General features: G+C 50.2%; 1 protein-coding gene and 1 long non-coding RNA gene across 2 annotated transcripts in view; one reads left to right on the top strand and one right to left on the bottom strand.

Moving 5' to 3' along the window:
• Positions 1-300: 300 nt before the first annotated feature.
• ARRDC1 (arrestin domain containing 1) overlaps positions 301-15,387 on the bottom strand; it is a 69,354-nt gene continuing 54,267 nt past the window's right edge. The window contains exons 3-8 of the mRNA XM_032765229.2: positions 13,340-13,390; positions 11,974-12,128; positions 10,361-10,543; positions 9,548-9,724; positions 8,456-8,867; positions 301-2,307 (exon numbers count right to left, since the gene is read on the bottom strand). Of these exons, the coding sequence (XP_032621120.1) occupies positions 2,243-2,307; positions 8,456-8,867; positions 9,548-9,724; positions 10,361-10,543; positions 11,974-12,128; positions 13,340-13,390 (1,043 nt within the window). The 3' untranslated portion in view covers positions 301-2,242. The remainder of the gene's footprint in view (positions 2,308-8,455; positions 8,868-9,547; positions 9,725-10,360; positions 10,544-11,973; positions 12,129-13,339; positions 13,391-15,387) is intronic.
• On the top strand, positions 10,577-11,642 carry LOC116816191 (uncharacterized). Its single transcript, XR_004371654.1, has 2 exons — positions 10,577-11,178; positions 11,448-11,642. It is a non-coding gene; the product is annotated as an uncharacterized LOC116816191 (long non-coding RNA).

Raw genomic sequence — 15,387 nt, 5'->3', positions numbered from 1 at the left:
AATCGTTAGGCTACAGAATGAATAGATGTGTCTGCAAACATCAGACCCTTGCTGGAAGCGCAGAACCACTTCTAGGAAAGCACCTCCCGCTCAACTGTTAAAGGGCCATGCACATCCCCTGTAGGGTGACCAGACAGCAAGTGTGAAAAATCAGGACGGGGGTGGCAAATAGGAGCCTATATAAGAAAATGACCCAAAAATCAGGACATCTGGTCACCCTAAACCCCTGTGATCCCAAATCACACGTGCAGAGTTCTAGGCCATGTGTACATATAGAAATGATCATTTTGCAAGAATCACTCCATTTTTCTCAGAATAATTTATTAAATACAGCATTAAAATTTTATTGGTTATGAATTCAGTCATTAAAAATGAGTTTGTATTTCATCTTTATGGACCTGGACAATCATTTTATAACTATCGGTGCAGAGAGAGACTGACCAACAGTGCCAGTGCTGCTAGGGAATGGTTATTTCCCCATCCTCCCTTCCCCCAAAGCAGTTCCACACAATTAATGACATTTGCACAGAAAAGTGAGCACTGTCCCCCAGCAGCCAGCCCTGGGTTAGGTAGAGGCAGGTGGAAGTAGGGGTTATAGAAAGGTTTTGGCTCTCAAGAATTGGCTTCTGCTATTGGGTGCACAGCTTGAGACCCCTTATCTTGGGTTCAGCTCTCACAGGTGGAAAATGACTGCAGCTCTCATCAACTGTCAAATGCAGCTGTAGGTGATCAGCATTTCTGATGATCGCACTGGTAGGTGGTCAAGATGGGCACCCTCAAAAGAAAGGGGGGGTAGAGGCCCCCTGTTGGAAAAAAACGTTGCCCCTAAATGCCACTAACCTCTGCCCCTGGAGCATCCACATTTGGTTTGATTTTGCACTGCGGCTTGTAAAAGCTAGTTTTCCTTATGAGCTAGGGAACCCTACTCCAGTGGCAAATCAGCCTTTTCCCCAGGACACTACAAGCTTGTGGGGGGAGCTGCAGACAGCTTTGGTGTGGTGAGAAACAGGAGCAGGCCACAGTCCAAGGGTCCTTCCTGGCACTCCCATCGGCTGCACAGCAAGGCTGTTTGGGAGGAGAGCATTTCGTGGTATAGGGTTGTTTCAAAGGACAGGGCTTCTCCATCAGACGCCTTGGGAGACTTCAGAGGTAGTGTTAGATGCAAGTTTGAAGCATGATTGTCAGTTTCCAGCTGGCTGAGAGCAGTGGAGAGTGGGAACAAAGAGGTTATGCCCTCCAGCTGATTTGACTGGCATGCCAGAGCTTATCCCCTTTATACCAAAGTCCTAGAGCATTTAAAAGGGATGAAGCTAGTAGGGTACTGCAGGTGGTGCTCAGAAAATCCTGTAAGGTTTTTCTGGACAATTCTATTCCTGAAGGAGACCTCTAGAGACTGGCTTTAAAAGTGCCATGAAAAGGTATTAAATTGTATAGCACACAGTCCCCTTCCCCCTCACTGCCAGGGGCTGTCCCCGCTATGAACCCCGCTAGGGTTACTGATGACAGCCTAGGTCAAGGCTCTGGCGACAGCAGGCCCCCTTGTCTCATCACGTGCTGGCAGCGTTTTAGCTTTCAGCTGCTGGAAGCTGGCCAGCCACTTAGCAGCATGGCACTGCAGAGAGCCTGGCCTGTAGGTCCTTTCTCCCCTCACTGCTGTGGCAGTACCTTCCGGAGATCTCCTGTTATTGATTTGGTGTAAAGTGGGGGTGCAGAGCAGGTAGGAAGGGCTTTGAGGAAGTCAGCTACACCAAAGGCCCATGTGGAAGGCTGACTAAGGCTGCTGAGTCCAGTCCTGATTAGAAACAGAACTCAAAAAACCCACCACATGAAATATATCAAAAGAATCCACACGAGCCCGCTACTGCGGACAGAGACAACAATTCAGTAGCATTTTCCATAAGGCATCACAGGTGTTTCAGTAATAAAGCAGTAAATAAAGTGTTGGATTACAGTACAGGAACACAGACCATTGTGCAAGGTGTCCTGAGGGCAGGCAATGTCTCTGCCCTGCTGCGTCAGGAGAGCAGGTGTGAGGGGGCTGTACAATTCCTTCCCCTCCCTCCCCCCGCCATACATACACACACCACGCCCCACACTGCTTCTCACCGCTCGATTTCTTTAAAAAAGAAGGACTTAAAAATCTCAGCCCAGGAGTAGCCCCCAGTGGAAGATGCTTTGCGCGGTACCAGACAAGGGGGCATGGTGCCTCGGGGCCAGCACTGTCAGGATTTCAAGCACGGGGCTAGTTGCCATTGCTGAGGCTGGAGTTGGCGCTGCTGCAGCTTTGTTCATAGGAAGGAGGGGCCTCTATAGGGGGAAGAGAGAGAACAAAAAAAAGTTTAAGAGTCAGATTGTACAGCTTACTTTGAAGGTTTCCTTCCCACCACTCTGCTCCTCCAGCTAGGGCCAGATCCAAATCCCACTGAAGCCAATGGCAAAAAATCATCTCCAACTTTACAGGATTAGAGCCCGTAAAGAGACGCACAACTGAGTGTCTTTGTGGACAAGCTGCAGTTCATGCCCAGACAGGAGCAGAATGGGAGGACAGAGGAGCTAGGAATGACCCTGTGGACCAGAGAACACTGGAGATGCAGCCCCCAGCCCTGCCATTTGACCTGGAAGTACACGAACTGGTCACTTGTGAGGCTGTAAAGGACAGTCTGTAGCTACTGAAAGACTCTTACCCCTAGAATGTGTCTGTTAATGCAAGAAAAAGTACTGTCAATTAGGTAGACAGTCACCAACACAGGCACTTACACAGCCCTTCAGAGCTCTTTAAATGTTGAGCTTCACAGCTCCCTAGTCTGGTAGGGATTAACACTCAGTTATAGAAGTGGGAAAATACTCGGTTTTACAGGTGGTTCCTATCTGTGTTCGACACGTGCGTACACAAGCACGCCATGTGCTGGAGATTAGAGAATTCTAGTAAGAGCATCCATTGGTCTGTGCCTGCAGTTTTCCTCCTCCTGCTCCGAACCCAAGGGATAAGAGAAGGTGCAGACCAAACACCTCCCCAGTTCTTTTATTTCTGCCAATCAGATATAATCTGCAGCAGAGGGGAAGGAGGGTGGTAGTGCAAAACTGATAGGTTCTTTGAGATGTGTGGTCCCTCTAGTAACAGGCAAGTAGCCTCCATTATTTCTTAAAGTGTGCATTCCTAGGTGTATTCCACACAGGGATGATTGGTAAACTGTGTTTGAATCAGGTGTGCGCACATGGGGGTGCAAGGATGCAGCTGGTATAGAGGTTTAATATTGCTGGCCGTGCTCCATCTGCAGACAAGACCTGGACCAATGCCTAATGTTTCACAAAACTATTTTCATAAACAGATAGTTAAGGGTTAATGTCTTTTACCTGTAAAGGGTTAAGAAGCTCAGTGAACCTGGCTGACACCTGACCGGAGGACCAATTGGGAGACAAGATACTTTTAAATCTTGGTGGAGGGAAGTCTTGTTTGTGCTGTTTGTTTTGTTCATTCTCTCTTGGGACTAAGAGGGGCCAGACGTACAACCAGGTTTCTCCAATCTTTCTGAAACAGTCTCATGTTCAGAATAGTAAGTATTAGCTAGAAGGCGGATTAGTCTTTTGTTTGTTTTCTTTATTTGCAAATGTGCATTTTGCTGGAAGGATAATTTTACCTCTGTTTGCTGTAACTTAGGCTAGCGGGGAGGGAGTCCCTCTAGTCTATGTATAGCTGAAGACCTTGTAAACAATTTTCACTTTCTTTCTTTAATTAAAAGCTCTCTTTTTAAGTACTTGATTGATTTTTTCCTTGTGTAAGACCCAAGGGGATTGGGTCTGAACTCACCATGAGATTGGTGTGGGGAAAAGAGGTGGGGCGGGGGGGGGGGGGAGGTTAATTCTTCTCTGTTTTGGGATCCAAGGAGTTTGGATCAGTGCATCTCTCAGGGTAACCCAGGGAGGGGAAGTCTGGGAGAAGGAAAGGAGGGGGAATGGTTTATTTCCCTTGGTTTTAAGACCCAAGGGGTTTGGGTCTTGGTCCCCCAGGGAAGATTTTAGGGGGGATAGGGAGTGTACCAGACATTGGAATTTCTGGTTGGTGGCAGCACTATCAGATCTAAGCCAGGAATTATGCTTAGAAGGGTACATGCAGGTCCCCACTTTCCGGGCACTAAAGTTCAAAGTGGGAATAATACCTTGACAACTATGAATGGAGCTCCAGGTAAAATGTCCAAATGAATGCAAGAGTCTTTCATGCTGAGAGCTGCGAACCACATTCCCTCGACCAGGAAGGGGATTATTTATGCCAGGTTAACTAGCTGGCATTTTGATTTCCAATACAAACACGTAATGGCTGAAGGTGGAGAACAGGTCTCCATCCTCCATTTTTCTTGGGACCGATGGAATATGAGGAGTAGAAACCTTTCCCTTGGTACAGAGGTGGTACTTGTTCTACAGCCCCTTGTTGGATGAAAAATCTCCTCCTGAGTGGTCCCTGAAGAGGAACAGGAAGGGGAGAGGTTTTCTACAGAGTAGCCACAGTGGATGATTTCTAATATCCACTTGTCTGTTCTCATTACCACCCAGCTGTGGGCAAAGAGGATGAGGGGGCCACCAAATGCTCAGGGGGCAGAAGTGGATGGCATCAGTAGGGGTAGGAGGTTCTTGATCATCCCATCAAACGTAATCCCTGGGTGGTGGATGTGCTGGAGTATTTGCAGTTGCAGCACGGAGATAATACCTATGTCTTTGTATCCTCTGACTTTTGCATGGTGGTTCGAAAGGGTGCTGGTGGTGGAGGAGGCAGATTTAGCTCATGCACTTGTGCTCTTTGGGGTAGGGGTGTAAATGCCTGGGGAGCAGAGGATTGTCCTAAGTCCTTCAGTGTTTATAGAGACCTAGACTTCACACTAGATAGAGAACTTGCCCACTGAATGTAATCTAGGACATTCTGAACCTCCTGTCGAAACCCAGAGGAGTGTAGCCAAGACTCATGCCTCATGAGTATTCCTGTCTCCATCCCACTAGATGCCACGTTAGCAGCATTCACGGCAACTTGAAGGGATGCTTTTGCCACCAATTTGTCTCGAAATTGGGCCCGGTCTTCTGAGGAAGATTTTGGAGTTCAGGGACAAACACCCATTAACTGTTGAAGTCAGTCACTCTGCCAACAGAGCTGGGTAGTTAGCAATATGAAACTGAAGGCTGGTAGAAGATAATATCTTCCTCCCTAGAAGGTCAAGCCATTTAGAGCTCCTGTCCACAGGTGCTGCTTTAGGATGCTGCAACCTAGATCTCCCGGACACTGCTTGTACCACCAGGGAGTTCATTGCTGAATGTGTGAAAAGAAACTCCGCTCCTTGGCTGGTACAAAAATCTCACCTTTTGCCCCTTTTTGAGGCGGTGCACAGGAGGCTAGAGAATGCCATGCTACCCTGGCTGGTTCCAGAATGCCCTCATTTACTGGGAGGGCTACTTCGCGGGAAGCAGAAGGCTGCAAGATGTAAGAGAGCATGTGCTGAACATCTTGGACATCATCAAGTGAAACCTGGAGTTCATTCACCACTCTGCAGGAGCTCCTGATATTGCCTATGGCCATCATGCATAGGGAACCAGGGGCAAATTGCCCCATTTGGTGAAGGTGAGAAACACACATTGATACTTCCAGATCCAGCTTGAATTTCTTCTCCACCAACCAGCTCCATTGTGTAGTGTAGAAGAGGGTCAATGGGACTCTAGACACCCTGGAGCCATCCATAAGTAGGGTTCCCATAGACCTGAACAGGTCCAATATGAAGGGCTGACCAGTTGTGGGGGATCTCAAGGAATCACAACTATCCAAGCGATTGACAGTATGTATCTTGGAGGAAGGATGGATTCCAGATCTTTGAGTCTGTCTGAACTCCCCTCCATATGTGGAGATGATGGTTCACCTAGAGCTTCCAACCCACCCAGAAAGAAAGCTAGTTCCTGTTCAACCAGCAGAGCCATCTGCACTGGTGGGGGTAAAGCTCCTGCCTATGGACAGGAGGATCTCCATTTCCTCAAGGTATCCTCCTCCAGTGTCAAAATGTCTCAAGACCTGAAAGAAGGGGAGGGTGAAGATATATACTACTACAGCAGTAGTCATCACCCAGTCAATCCTAGAGGATCTCTGGTGGCGTAATGGGGCTACTGCTACGGCAGGCTCCCTGCCTGCCCCAGCCCCACGCTGGTCCCAGAAGCAGCCAAAGCAGCCCCACTGGCCAGGAACAGGGAGCCGTTGCCAATGGGAGCTGCGGAGATGGTGCTTACAGAGGGGCAGCACACAGAGCTACATGCCCCCACCTGCCCCCAGAAGCTGGAGGGGCATGTTGGCCCCTTCCAGGAGTGCTGCCTGGCAGGAGGCTGCACCCCAATCCCCAGCCCTGAACCAGCACCCCAAACCCCCTCCTGCACCTTACACTGCCCCAGCCCAGAGCCCCCTCCTGCACCCAAACTCCATCCCAGAGCTTGCACCCCTCACCCCCTCTTGCAACCCAACCCTCTGCCCCAGGCTCAGCCCAGAGCCCCTTCCCACACTGTGAAGCCCTCAGCCCCAGCCCAGTGAAAGTGGGTGAGGGTGGGGGACTAGAGTGAGCAGGGCGGGGTAGATCCTGGCTTGCCCTTAAATTCAAAAATGATCTTGGGTGTGAAAAGGCTGGAGATCACTGCTCTACAGGGAGGTGCAGGTTTTGTTTGTCTTTGAAGAATGAGGTGTTCCTATAGCTGGGACTAGCAGATCTGGCATGTCCCTAGTCCAGGAATGGGTTGGTACCGCCAAAGAGTCTAACTGGGAACTCAGATGGTCTTGTGTGCTGATCCTTAGGCTTATCAACTGGAGACGTTGTCAGTACTGGCAAATCCTTTCATCTTCACGCCTCATCCTCATGATCAGAGGGTTCAAGCTGGCTAAAGCCTTAGGATCTGGGCCCAAGGATTCACTTGACTTAGATCAAGTCAGGGAGGGATTCCTTCTTTTGGGAGCTGACCTGGAAGGACATCTGTCCTTGTACTTATGAGTGCACCCTTACTCTCATGAGCAGCCCTAGCTGATGATTTGGGTTTTGCAGCTATGGAGCTTTTGCTTGGAGGGACGTTGCTCATTGGTGGAAGCCGATGTACGGTGTGTAGGGGAGGGTAGAAGGAGTCTCCCTGGCCTGTACCTGACTGAGGTCTCAACCACCTCTGTAAGGTGTTTTCTCAGATGGAGATCTTCCTCCTCACAGAGACAGTACCGTTGTTTGAGGCTCACAGAGAAGGAACAGTGATAGAGATCCAGTTCTTCAGCTAAGCTAAACTTCCTACTAAAAGACAAAATGAACACCCCCAAGACTACATACAGCATATTGACAGGTTCTGAAGAAAGACAGACAAAACATAAGGGTATCTTAAGATTCCAAACTCAGGCCATGGGGTGGTAAGAAGGAACCAGAGAGGTTTCCATCTGCACCAACTCTTATTCCCTCAGTTTGGAGCACAAGGAGGGCATCTGCACAGGTTTGGACTGACCAACAGGCACTATTGGCTAGAAATCTCCAGTCTCAGGTGCATGGTGTGTGCGCAATACACATAGGGACCAGCCCTTGAAGTAGTAGTCACGGTTTTGCTTACCTGTGCAACGGTTAGGCTAGTACTCCTAGATCTCACCCAATCCCCATCCCAGTAAATCAACATCCTCCCACTCCCCTTGCAATTCATCCATCCCTTGTTTGTGGATGTTTGGTCTCAGAGAAACAGCTTGGTTCAGTTACACAGCCAAGATGCTGCCTAGTGCCTCAGTTTTTATCCTGGGCATGAAGGGTGTTATTGTCTTAGGATATTGGTTTGGTCTAAGTCTGTTCTCTCACAGACCCTGTATGGACAGTTCTGGGATAGGCAGGGTTTTACGGATTTTCTTCTCATGTATAAAGGAGTTCCCAAATTCTTATATGCCAGACCATCTCAGACATAGAATTTGCCCTCTGAACCAGACGTAATGCCCATTCACATCAAAGGAAAAACTCCCGTTAGAGTAGCTTTTCCAGCTCTGTTGCCAACAGCATCAGCATGGGCCCAGACATTTACACCATCCCGTTGGATTAACACCATCATCTTTTACAAAGATTTCTCCACTTCCACAGCTATCCCCAAGATAATGTTGACTGTGGGTAGGTAGCGTCACTCATCGGAGACATGTGACACGACTGTCATAGCTATAAGGGGGTGGGATCCTTTACAGAGGCTACTGGACACAGAGACCCTGTGGTTTTCCTGACTGGCCATGTGGCCTTGTCTCCTCCTACATGGCTCTCCCCGTGTCCTGGCCTGGCTCAGCCGCCATGGAAAGAACCACTACACCACACGGCAGGGGCTCAGCCACTGCTCTGGAAACAGCGGGGTAAGGGACAATTCTATACTCCCAACAGCCGCTAGATTAATTTCTCCTGAGAACCTAGACAGTGGCTCTTTTAGAGCTCTGGGAGGGATTGCTCACCGTAGGGGTAACCCCACGTGCTGTACTCCGGCGGCAAGATGAGAGAGCTGGCAGTGGGAACCGGAACCACTGTCCCCTCAGCATAGTAAGGGACTGTCGCTCCTGTTGCCAAGCAAAGCGTGGGGTGGTTTGGAGAGGCAGTCTGGTCTGAGTCCAGCCTTAGGTCCTGGAAGCTTAGTCCTGGAGCGTAGCTGAATGCCTGAAGTTGGGAATGGCTTTTGGTGGGGATTGAAACGTTGTCCATTGGGTGATAGCCACTAGCAGCTTCCTCCTCTTCTGGTGGGGCGGACGGGACCACAACGGATGGAATGTGCTGGACAGACCTTGCTGGGGTCAGAGGAACCCGGTTCACAGCGATGTTGCCGATGTAAATAGGCAGACTGACTGAAACCTCTGGCGACTTCAGGGAAACCTGGGGAGAGGGGAAAACAAGAGGCATCCAAGTCGGTCAATCTAGGTTCTGCCAAAGGACCAGTTGCTCCAAACACAGGCAGTTCCAGCCACTGAACAGAGATTAACAACACAGCTACAGCTCTAGGCCCAAATGTACCAGAGCAGGAGCGAGTTTCTGGGACGTCCCCAGTCTTGCACTGGAAAACCCACATGGTCTTATTTGGTGCCTTCTGAGAGCTCAGGGCCAAATTTCCAAGCACTCAAGATCCCATGCACAGAGCTCTGCTAAAAGCTTGGCCAGAAGCATCACCTCTATTCCTCTCTCTAGCCGGCTAACCCCAGACTTGCTGAAGTGTTGGGTGCTCCGTTAGGCTTGCTGCTGAAAAATGCTATGTAAAGCTGGGCATCTATGGTTGGGGAGTGTAGTATTCACCTGCACCAAAACTGGGAAGCAGACTGGAGCTCTGTAACCCAGGGAGCTGTAGACACACATCTGCTGAGCAGTACGACACCACATGGGTGTCTCCTCCACAGCAGACAGTGTGGCTCCCAGGAGCACAGTATAGTTTGAAGAGCTTCTCCCAGACACAAAATCCTCTGGCTCCACCCTCCAAGGACTCTGGCTGCTCTGGCCCAGCCCATTGGAAGCACTCACAGGCGTTGTACTGTTAGCAAGGGGCAGGGCAGGGCAGTACTTACTTGGATATAATAGTCAACATGTATGAGGTTGCAGCCGTGCAGCACAGACTGCGGCAGTGCGGGGACAAGGATCTGCTCCTTCCATTCCGCGTGCTTCCAGGCCTTCACCCCTGAGCCCTCCACCTCTGCAATGGTCCTCAAGTCATAAATCCAGCGCTTGGATTTATAAGCGACCTTCTAAAGAGAGGAGCGAAGACGGGATTAAGCAGAAAGATCTCTACAAAGTCCATTTCACTAGGCTTCCAGCATTGCTCAGGGCTGCCAAGAACTAGGAACCCCTTAAGCATTGCTGAGTGAGTGTAAGCAGAGGTCTGGCATGACAGACAGCAACATGGAGTTTCTGCCCGGTTTCAATTATGTGACAGTCACCATCTTGGTGGACACTCTGGAGATTAAATCAAGGACTCCAGAGCTGAAAGCATGGATGACTACAGCTCTCTAGCTGGTGCTGCAAGAGACTCAGTGGAGCAGGCAGAGAGTGGGGGTGAGGATCTGTAACCTGCCGTCTGCCCGCTCATTGAGTTACACCTGGACTGTATTCATGGGGGCTTCTCTCCTTCCACCATACTTCAGTTAATTCTGCTTCCCCTCTAAGGGTTTGGTTTCCACCTAACCCTCAGGTGCTCAGTAGGTGGTAGTGGGAGGAGAAGGGATATGCACAAGGATTTAGAGTTTAGCAGACCCCCCCATTGATATTATCATTGTGCTTAGCAGGGAAAGCAGGTCTTGAGACACTACTCTCAGCACCTGTCTGAATGTGGCGCCATCCAAGCCAGCCCAGCCTCGGTCCCAGATCCTGCCAATGACTCTCACCTGGAGGAGGCTGGCTACCACCGTGCCAGTGTCCCGGCCAGACTTGTTCTCGATATCGGTGCGCAGCTGGATTGCCTGCCCCACAATATATCCTTTGAGGTCCGAGGTGGCGGTTAAGATGATGTTTCCACTCTTCACCAGCTTGTAGCTGAACTTCTTGGTGATGGACGTGGTGTTGGGTTGCTGTGGGAGGACAGCAGGTGGTCAGATGTGGGGGCTCAAGAGAGAGTTTGATCGTTTTTTCTGAAAACTGCAAAGGGAATGAGGGTTTTTTCCTCCCCCCCAAAATCCTAAACACCTAGTCTTCCAACAACCTTCGTATCCTCTGCAGTTTGAATGAAGCTGAAAGTGCCTCTGGATGGATGTATTTGTCCACATGTGGGAGATGTGGAAATACAATGCTATGAGCTACTGTACCCCACAGATCATCTTCCAGCACAGGGCAGACTTCACTGGTCCCCAAAGGGCCGTGCAGACCACAGGTAAATGAACACAAAGCAGCTGCTTGTCCTGTACGTGCTATACGGTGATCTCAAGGAGGGCTAGTCTATGCAGGCCTGGAGCATTCCTCTTTCACACCAGCAGTGACACAGCCACCCCAGAACAATGGTCTAGTCATCAGGAAAGATTCCAGGCTGGCAAAAGCCAGATGGTGTCATTAGACCCAAAAGGTCATTACAACCAGCCCTAGGATAAGGCCAGTTACACGCTCCCCCAGGCCTACACCGAGTGGGATCACCTAGAAAAAGGCTGGTTCTCATGCAGATCTCTGCAGCCCATGCATGAAGGTGACTGCGATAGCGAGTGGGGCAAGGAGGGTGGTCCAGTCTGGTGTGCTGTAAGCTATTTATAGCCAGTACAGCGTACTGGAAAGACACAGGAGGAGCAGAAAGTGGGGCCACCCAGTGACTCCACACTGGCAGCTCCTCCAGCACAGCTGTACTGTCCCCAGCCCTTCCACGCAGCTGCATGCCCAGGTCTCCTGTCTGGGGTCTGAACAGCAGCCAGAGGAGCAGCTGGCGTGAGACTCGGCTGCCAACGTGTCTGAAATAAATATTCTCTGCTGTCAGAGGGAGCTGGTTTGAAGCTCTTCTGCTGGTGATTCTCAAAGCAGGAGCGACTGTGAGCCAGCTATTGTTCCTCTGCTCTTGGCAGCCCACACAGCAGCTGTGCCATGTCCACGCACTGGAAGTGCTCCCCTCCCCACTCAGGTAACATGGGATGGATCATGGAGAAGGGAGAGGGAGATTGGGGGCCCCAGGCTAGGGGAGAGGCGGGGTCACACGCCCCTCCCCCCCTTAACTGGGACAGCATACTGGTAAGAAATGAATACAACTTGCACCACTGGTGCTAGTGGAAACAGGCCCATGGATTTACAGCCCAGAGCAGTGATGCCCTGCAGTGCTTTGGGTGACAACGCGCTCACCCCTACTGCATCTCATCCCGTGCAGTGCGCTCCATGAGCAACCCTCTCCTCCAAGCTTGAGTTACTCCCCTGGCTTTGCAGGGGCACACTGGATGGGGGGAGAGGAACGCTTGGCTTCTCCTTTCTTCCAATGGGAAATGCTCCAGGATGTGAGAGCCTCTTGCCCGCCCCCTTGCTGCTCTCTTACCTCAATGTCAGGGATGTCATTCAGGTTGAGCGGGCAGAGAATGTAGAAGACCTTGTTGCACTTATGGTCCTTTGCGAATCGGGGCGTATCTATCACGGCTTTGACCTGATGAACCACCTTCCCAAAAGGGCCTTCAAATGATGTGGGGGCTGACACTGGATTCACAGGGGAGAAGGCAGTCAGAAGAGAATGCCTCAAGCCATTGAAAGGGGAGCTCGGCCTTACTCACTGAGCCTGAAACACTCTCCTGTGGCTCAAAGCAAGAGAAGAGGCCGAACCTTGCAACTATTTGGGGGTTAGGGTCTCTGAAGTGCATTTGAGCCTGTGCGTGAAGAATCTGCAACCAAATTTGGTCCATTGGGATCACGGTCGCCTCCTTTTACTGTAGGGGCAACCTGTGCCATGCAGCCATGGTGTATGGGGAAGTAGGGACAGCACTAACTCCTCTAATTTGTACTATAGTAGTGCCTAGGAGCTCCAGTCACTGACCTGGCCTCAGTGCTAGGTGCTGTACAAAAAACAGTGAACCAAGACGGTCCCTGCCCCAAGGAGCTGACAGTCTTCCTCCCACTCTGCTCTGAAGAAGTTTACAATTCAGTGTTCCCACTGGTGCTCCCACCAGCTCTGGTGAGGAGATGGGGTCGCTAATGCAGGCAGACTCCAGCAGCTTCCAGCTTATTTTACTACTGTGTGGTTTAGTTAATATAGCTGTAGAAGCAGAGGTTCCCAGAGCCTCAGCTGCACTAGGCAAAGAAGAACTGCATAGTTCCTTTTTGGGCGAGCCAGCAGTGGGGTCAAGAGGCATGACTACAATGCAGCTTCCATCATCGCCACCACCAGCAGAGGTGCAGGGATCTGAATTTGGCCCGTTGAAACACAAGTCAGGGCTCCCATCAGTACTACAGCTCCCAAGGATTAGATTCTCTAATGGAGACAAACCTCCAGAGGGATAATTCCTTAACGGGCCAGTTTACTCAAAGTTGCTCTTCTAAAGAGCCGGGGTCAATTTAAGACCAACTCCAGCTGTGCACTGAGAGGCTGCCCTGAGGGCCTCACTTTAATAGAGGTTATGGTTTAACTGCTGGCGCTCGCCAATGCTTAATATGCTCTTAGGCCTGGACTAGTCCAGGAGAATAGCTCTGATTTGAAAAAAGGTCACATTAGCCAGTCAGCTCTGAATCATCACCCTTGCCTCTGCTGGGAGACAGGTCTTAGAGGCTTGGCAATAAAGGTCCTTTCCTCACTTGGCCAGCATGGGATTTTTACCATATAAGCCAGAGTAGAGAAAAGTCTCTCAAGTCACTAAGTTTTCACAACCCTGAGCCCCAGAGAGCATCCCAAGCAGTCAGCAGTATCTCCACCATACCTGGCAGCAGGAACTGGAAGGGAAAGCTGTGCTCGCCAGCTGTCAGAACGCCTGCAAGAGACCAAGCAAAAGGCAAGTGAGACAACCTGGAAGAATCCTGGACACTAGTGGCCTGAAACAGGATCTAAGTGCATTAGCATGAGGCTCCCCTTGGAAGACAAGCTGCCAGCTGAGAGCACGTGTACAGGACTCATCCCCTCAAAGCCTTCCTCTCACACTCAGTGCACGCAATAGGCCCTTCTCCCTCTCTACAATTCCCTGATCTTACTCCTTATTCTTTGATCAGGGACAGCAAGCCCCCAGGCCATGCCACCCTGTTACAACACCAAACAGATTTCATTCACACCCCAACGTTGGAGGAGTTTGAATCCCGGTCTGCCCATTTGCCTGTCTAAACATTAGCAACAGGGGAGATACAGGGCATGGTCCTTGGGACAGCAGGTGCAGTGGTGAGAGGAGCACGATCTAGCGCTCCTGGCTGGCCACAGGTGACTGGTGTGGGATCCAGGAAGGAGATGCATGTGAACAAGGCCAGAATGTGCAGCATGTTCTGCTGGTGTCCTGGGCTTGGGGAAAAGTTTGGTGGCATCAGGCCAGTATAATCTTAATCTTCCCCACAAGGAGCCCATTTACCTAGATGGGACCAAACTCCCCCTCCTTCAGCCAGGCTGCTTTGCATTCTCTGGCTCTCATCAGCGACATTTAGGGTGACCAGATGTCTTGATTTTATAGGGACAGTCCTGATTTTTGGGTCTTTTTCTTATATAGGCTCCTATTACCCCCCACCCCCTGTCCCGATTTTTCACATTTGCTGTCTGGTCACCCTAGCGATGTTCCAGCTTTGGCCTTACTGAACTCCGTTAGGATTAAAGGCAGAGTCCAGATTCAGACTCCGGCACCCTACGGTTTTCGTCCTGGATTTTTCGAAAACATGGCTGAGATCTCACCAATATCAGCTTGAAAAGACTTCAGTGCAGTCGACTGGATTTGTCCCGCAGCCAAGTGCAAGGATCATACTGTGAACAAGGCCTATAATGCAATAATCAGGCCTAAAGACTGCAGATCCTAGACATGATTTTTGCGCTTTCAGCATGGCAGGCAGTCTCCCCTCCCTCCCTTCTGCCTGGGACCTCACCTAAAGAGCTGGATTGGCTCCGGCAGGGGTGCAGAGAGCCATTGAACCACCCTGGATATAACGGAAACCACTTCAAGCCAGGGTGTGCGGCAGCCCCCTCAGCACCCCTAGTTCCAGAACCTATGGCTCCTGGGTCCCCTTCTCTCCTTTGAGATGGGAACAGAATTCAAGAGACCGTGGCATGAGAGGGACTTGCTGTCTGGTGGTTTGCCTTAGCAGTTACAGGTAAAGACACTTGGATTTGATCAGGCATTGGGAGAAGGATTTAGATTCTGTACCAGAGACTTCATTTTATTTGGGATCAAGTTCTCCGCTTCAGCATGTGCTGCCCCTTTTCCAAACCAACTACAGTGGCCAAGCAGCAACTCTAGTTAAATGTCTTTGGACCCCTTTAATGGCATTGTAACCTACTGTGAGAGCACTTCTTTGCAATCTGGAGAAACAAGCAGCAAATGGCCATGATTAGCTTGGCTCAGCTAAAGCAATTAGCAAATCCTGCCTTTTACATTTACAAGCCAACTGCAATGCTCTGTGCACAGTTCTCACTTCTAGATTCCAACCTAGTTCATCAGCAGTTGATAAGCTGTAGTTAAGGGCAGATAAGCGATACTGTTGTACTTACTATTTAATCTCCAGCAATAAACAGCAAGAAGGAAGAGGGTTTTACAGAATGGTTGTTTACATGTACACATGATGTTTTTAAATTGGCAGCATAGCAAGAGGAACCTGCTACCTATTAACTGAAGCTGTGTAGGTTCTGCAGGTTACTTCTACCAGCAAACCAGAGCCAAAACCCAGAACTGAGCGAGCTAGTTTGTTGATGCAAGAAATGGGCTACAAGACAGCTGCCAGTCACTCTGTTAGCACAACAGCAGGACCCCATTTGTCAGCAGACTAAGCAGATTAATGGAGG

This window comes from Chelonoidis abingdonii, chromosome 24 (genome assembly GCF_003597395.2).
Source record: "Chelonoidis abingdonii isolate Lonesome George chromosome 24, CheloAbing_2.0, whole genome shotgun sequence".
NCBI lineage: Eukaryota > Metazoa > Chordata > Testudines > Testudinidae > Chelonoidis > Chelonoidis abingdonii.
This window is presented reverse-complemented; position numbering and strand designations above follow the sequence as displayed.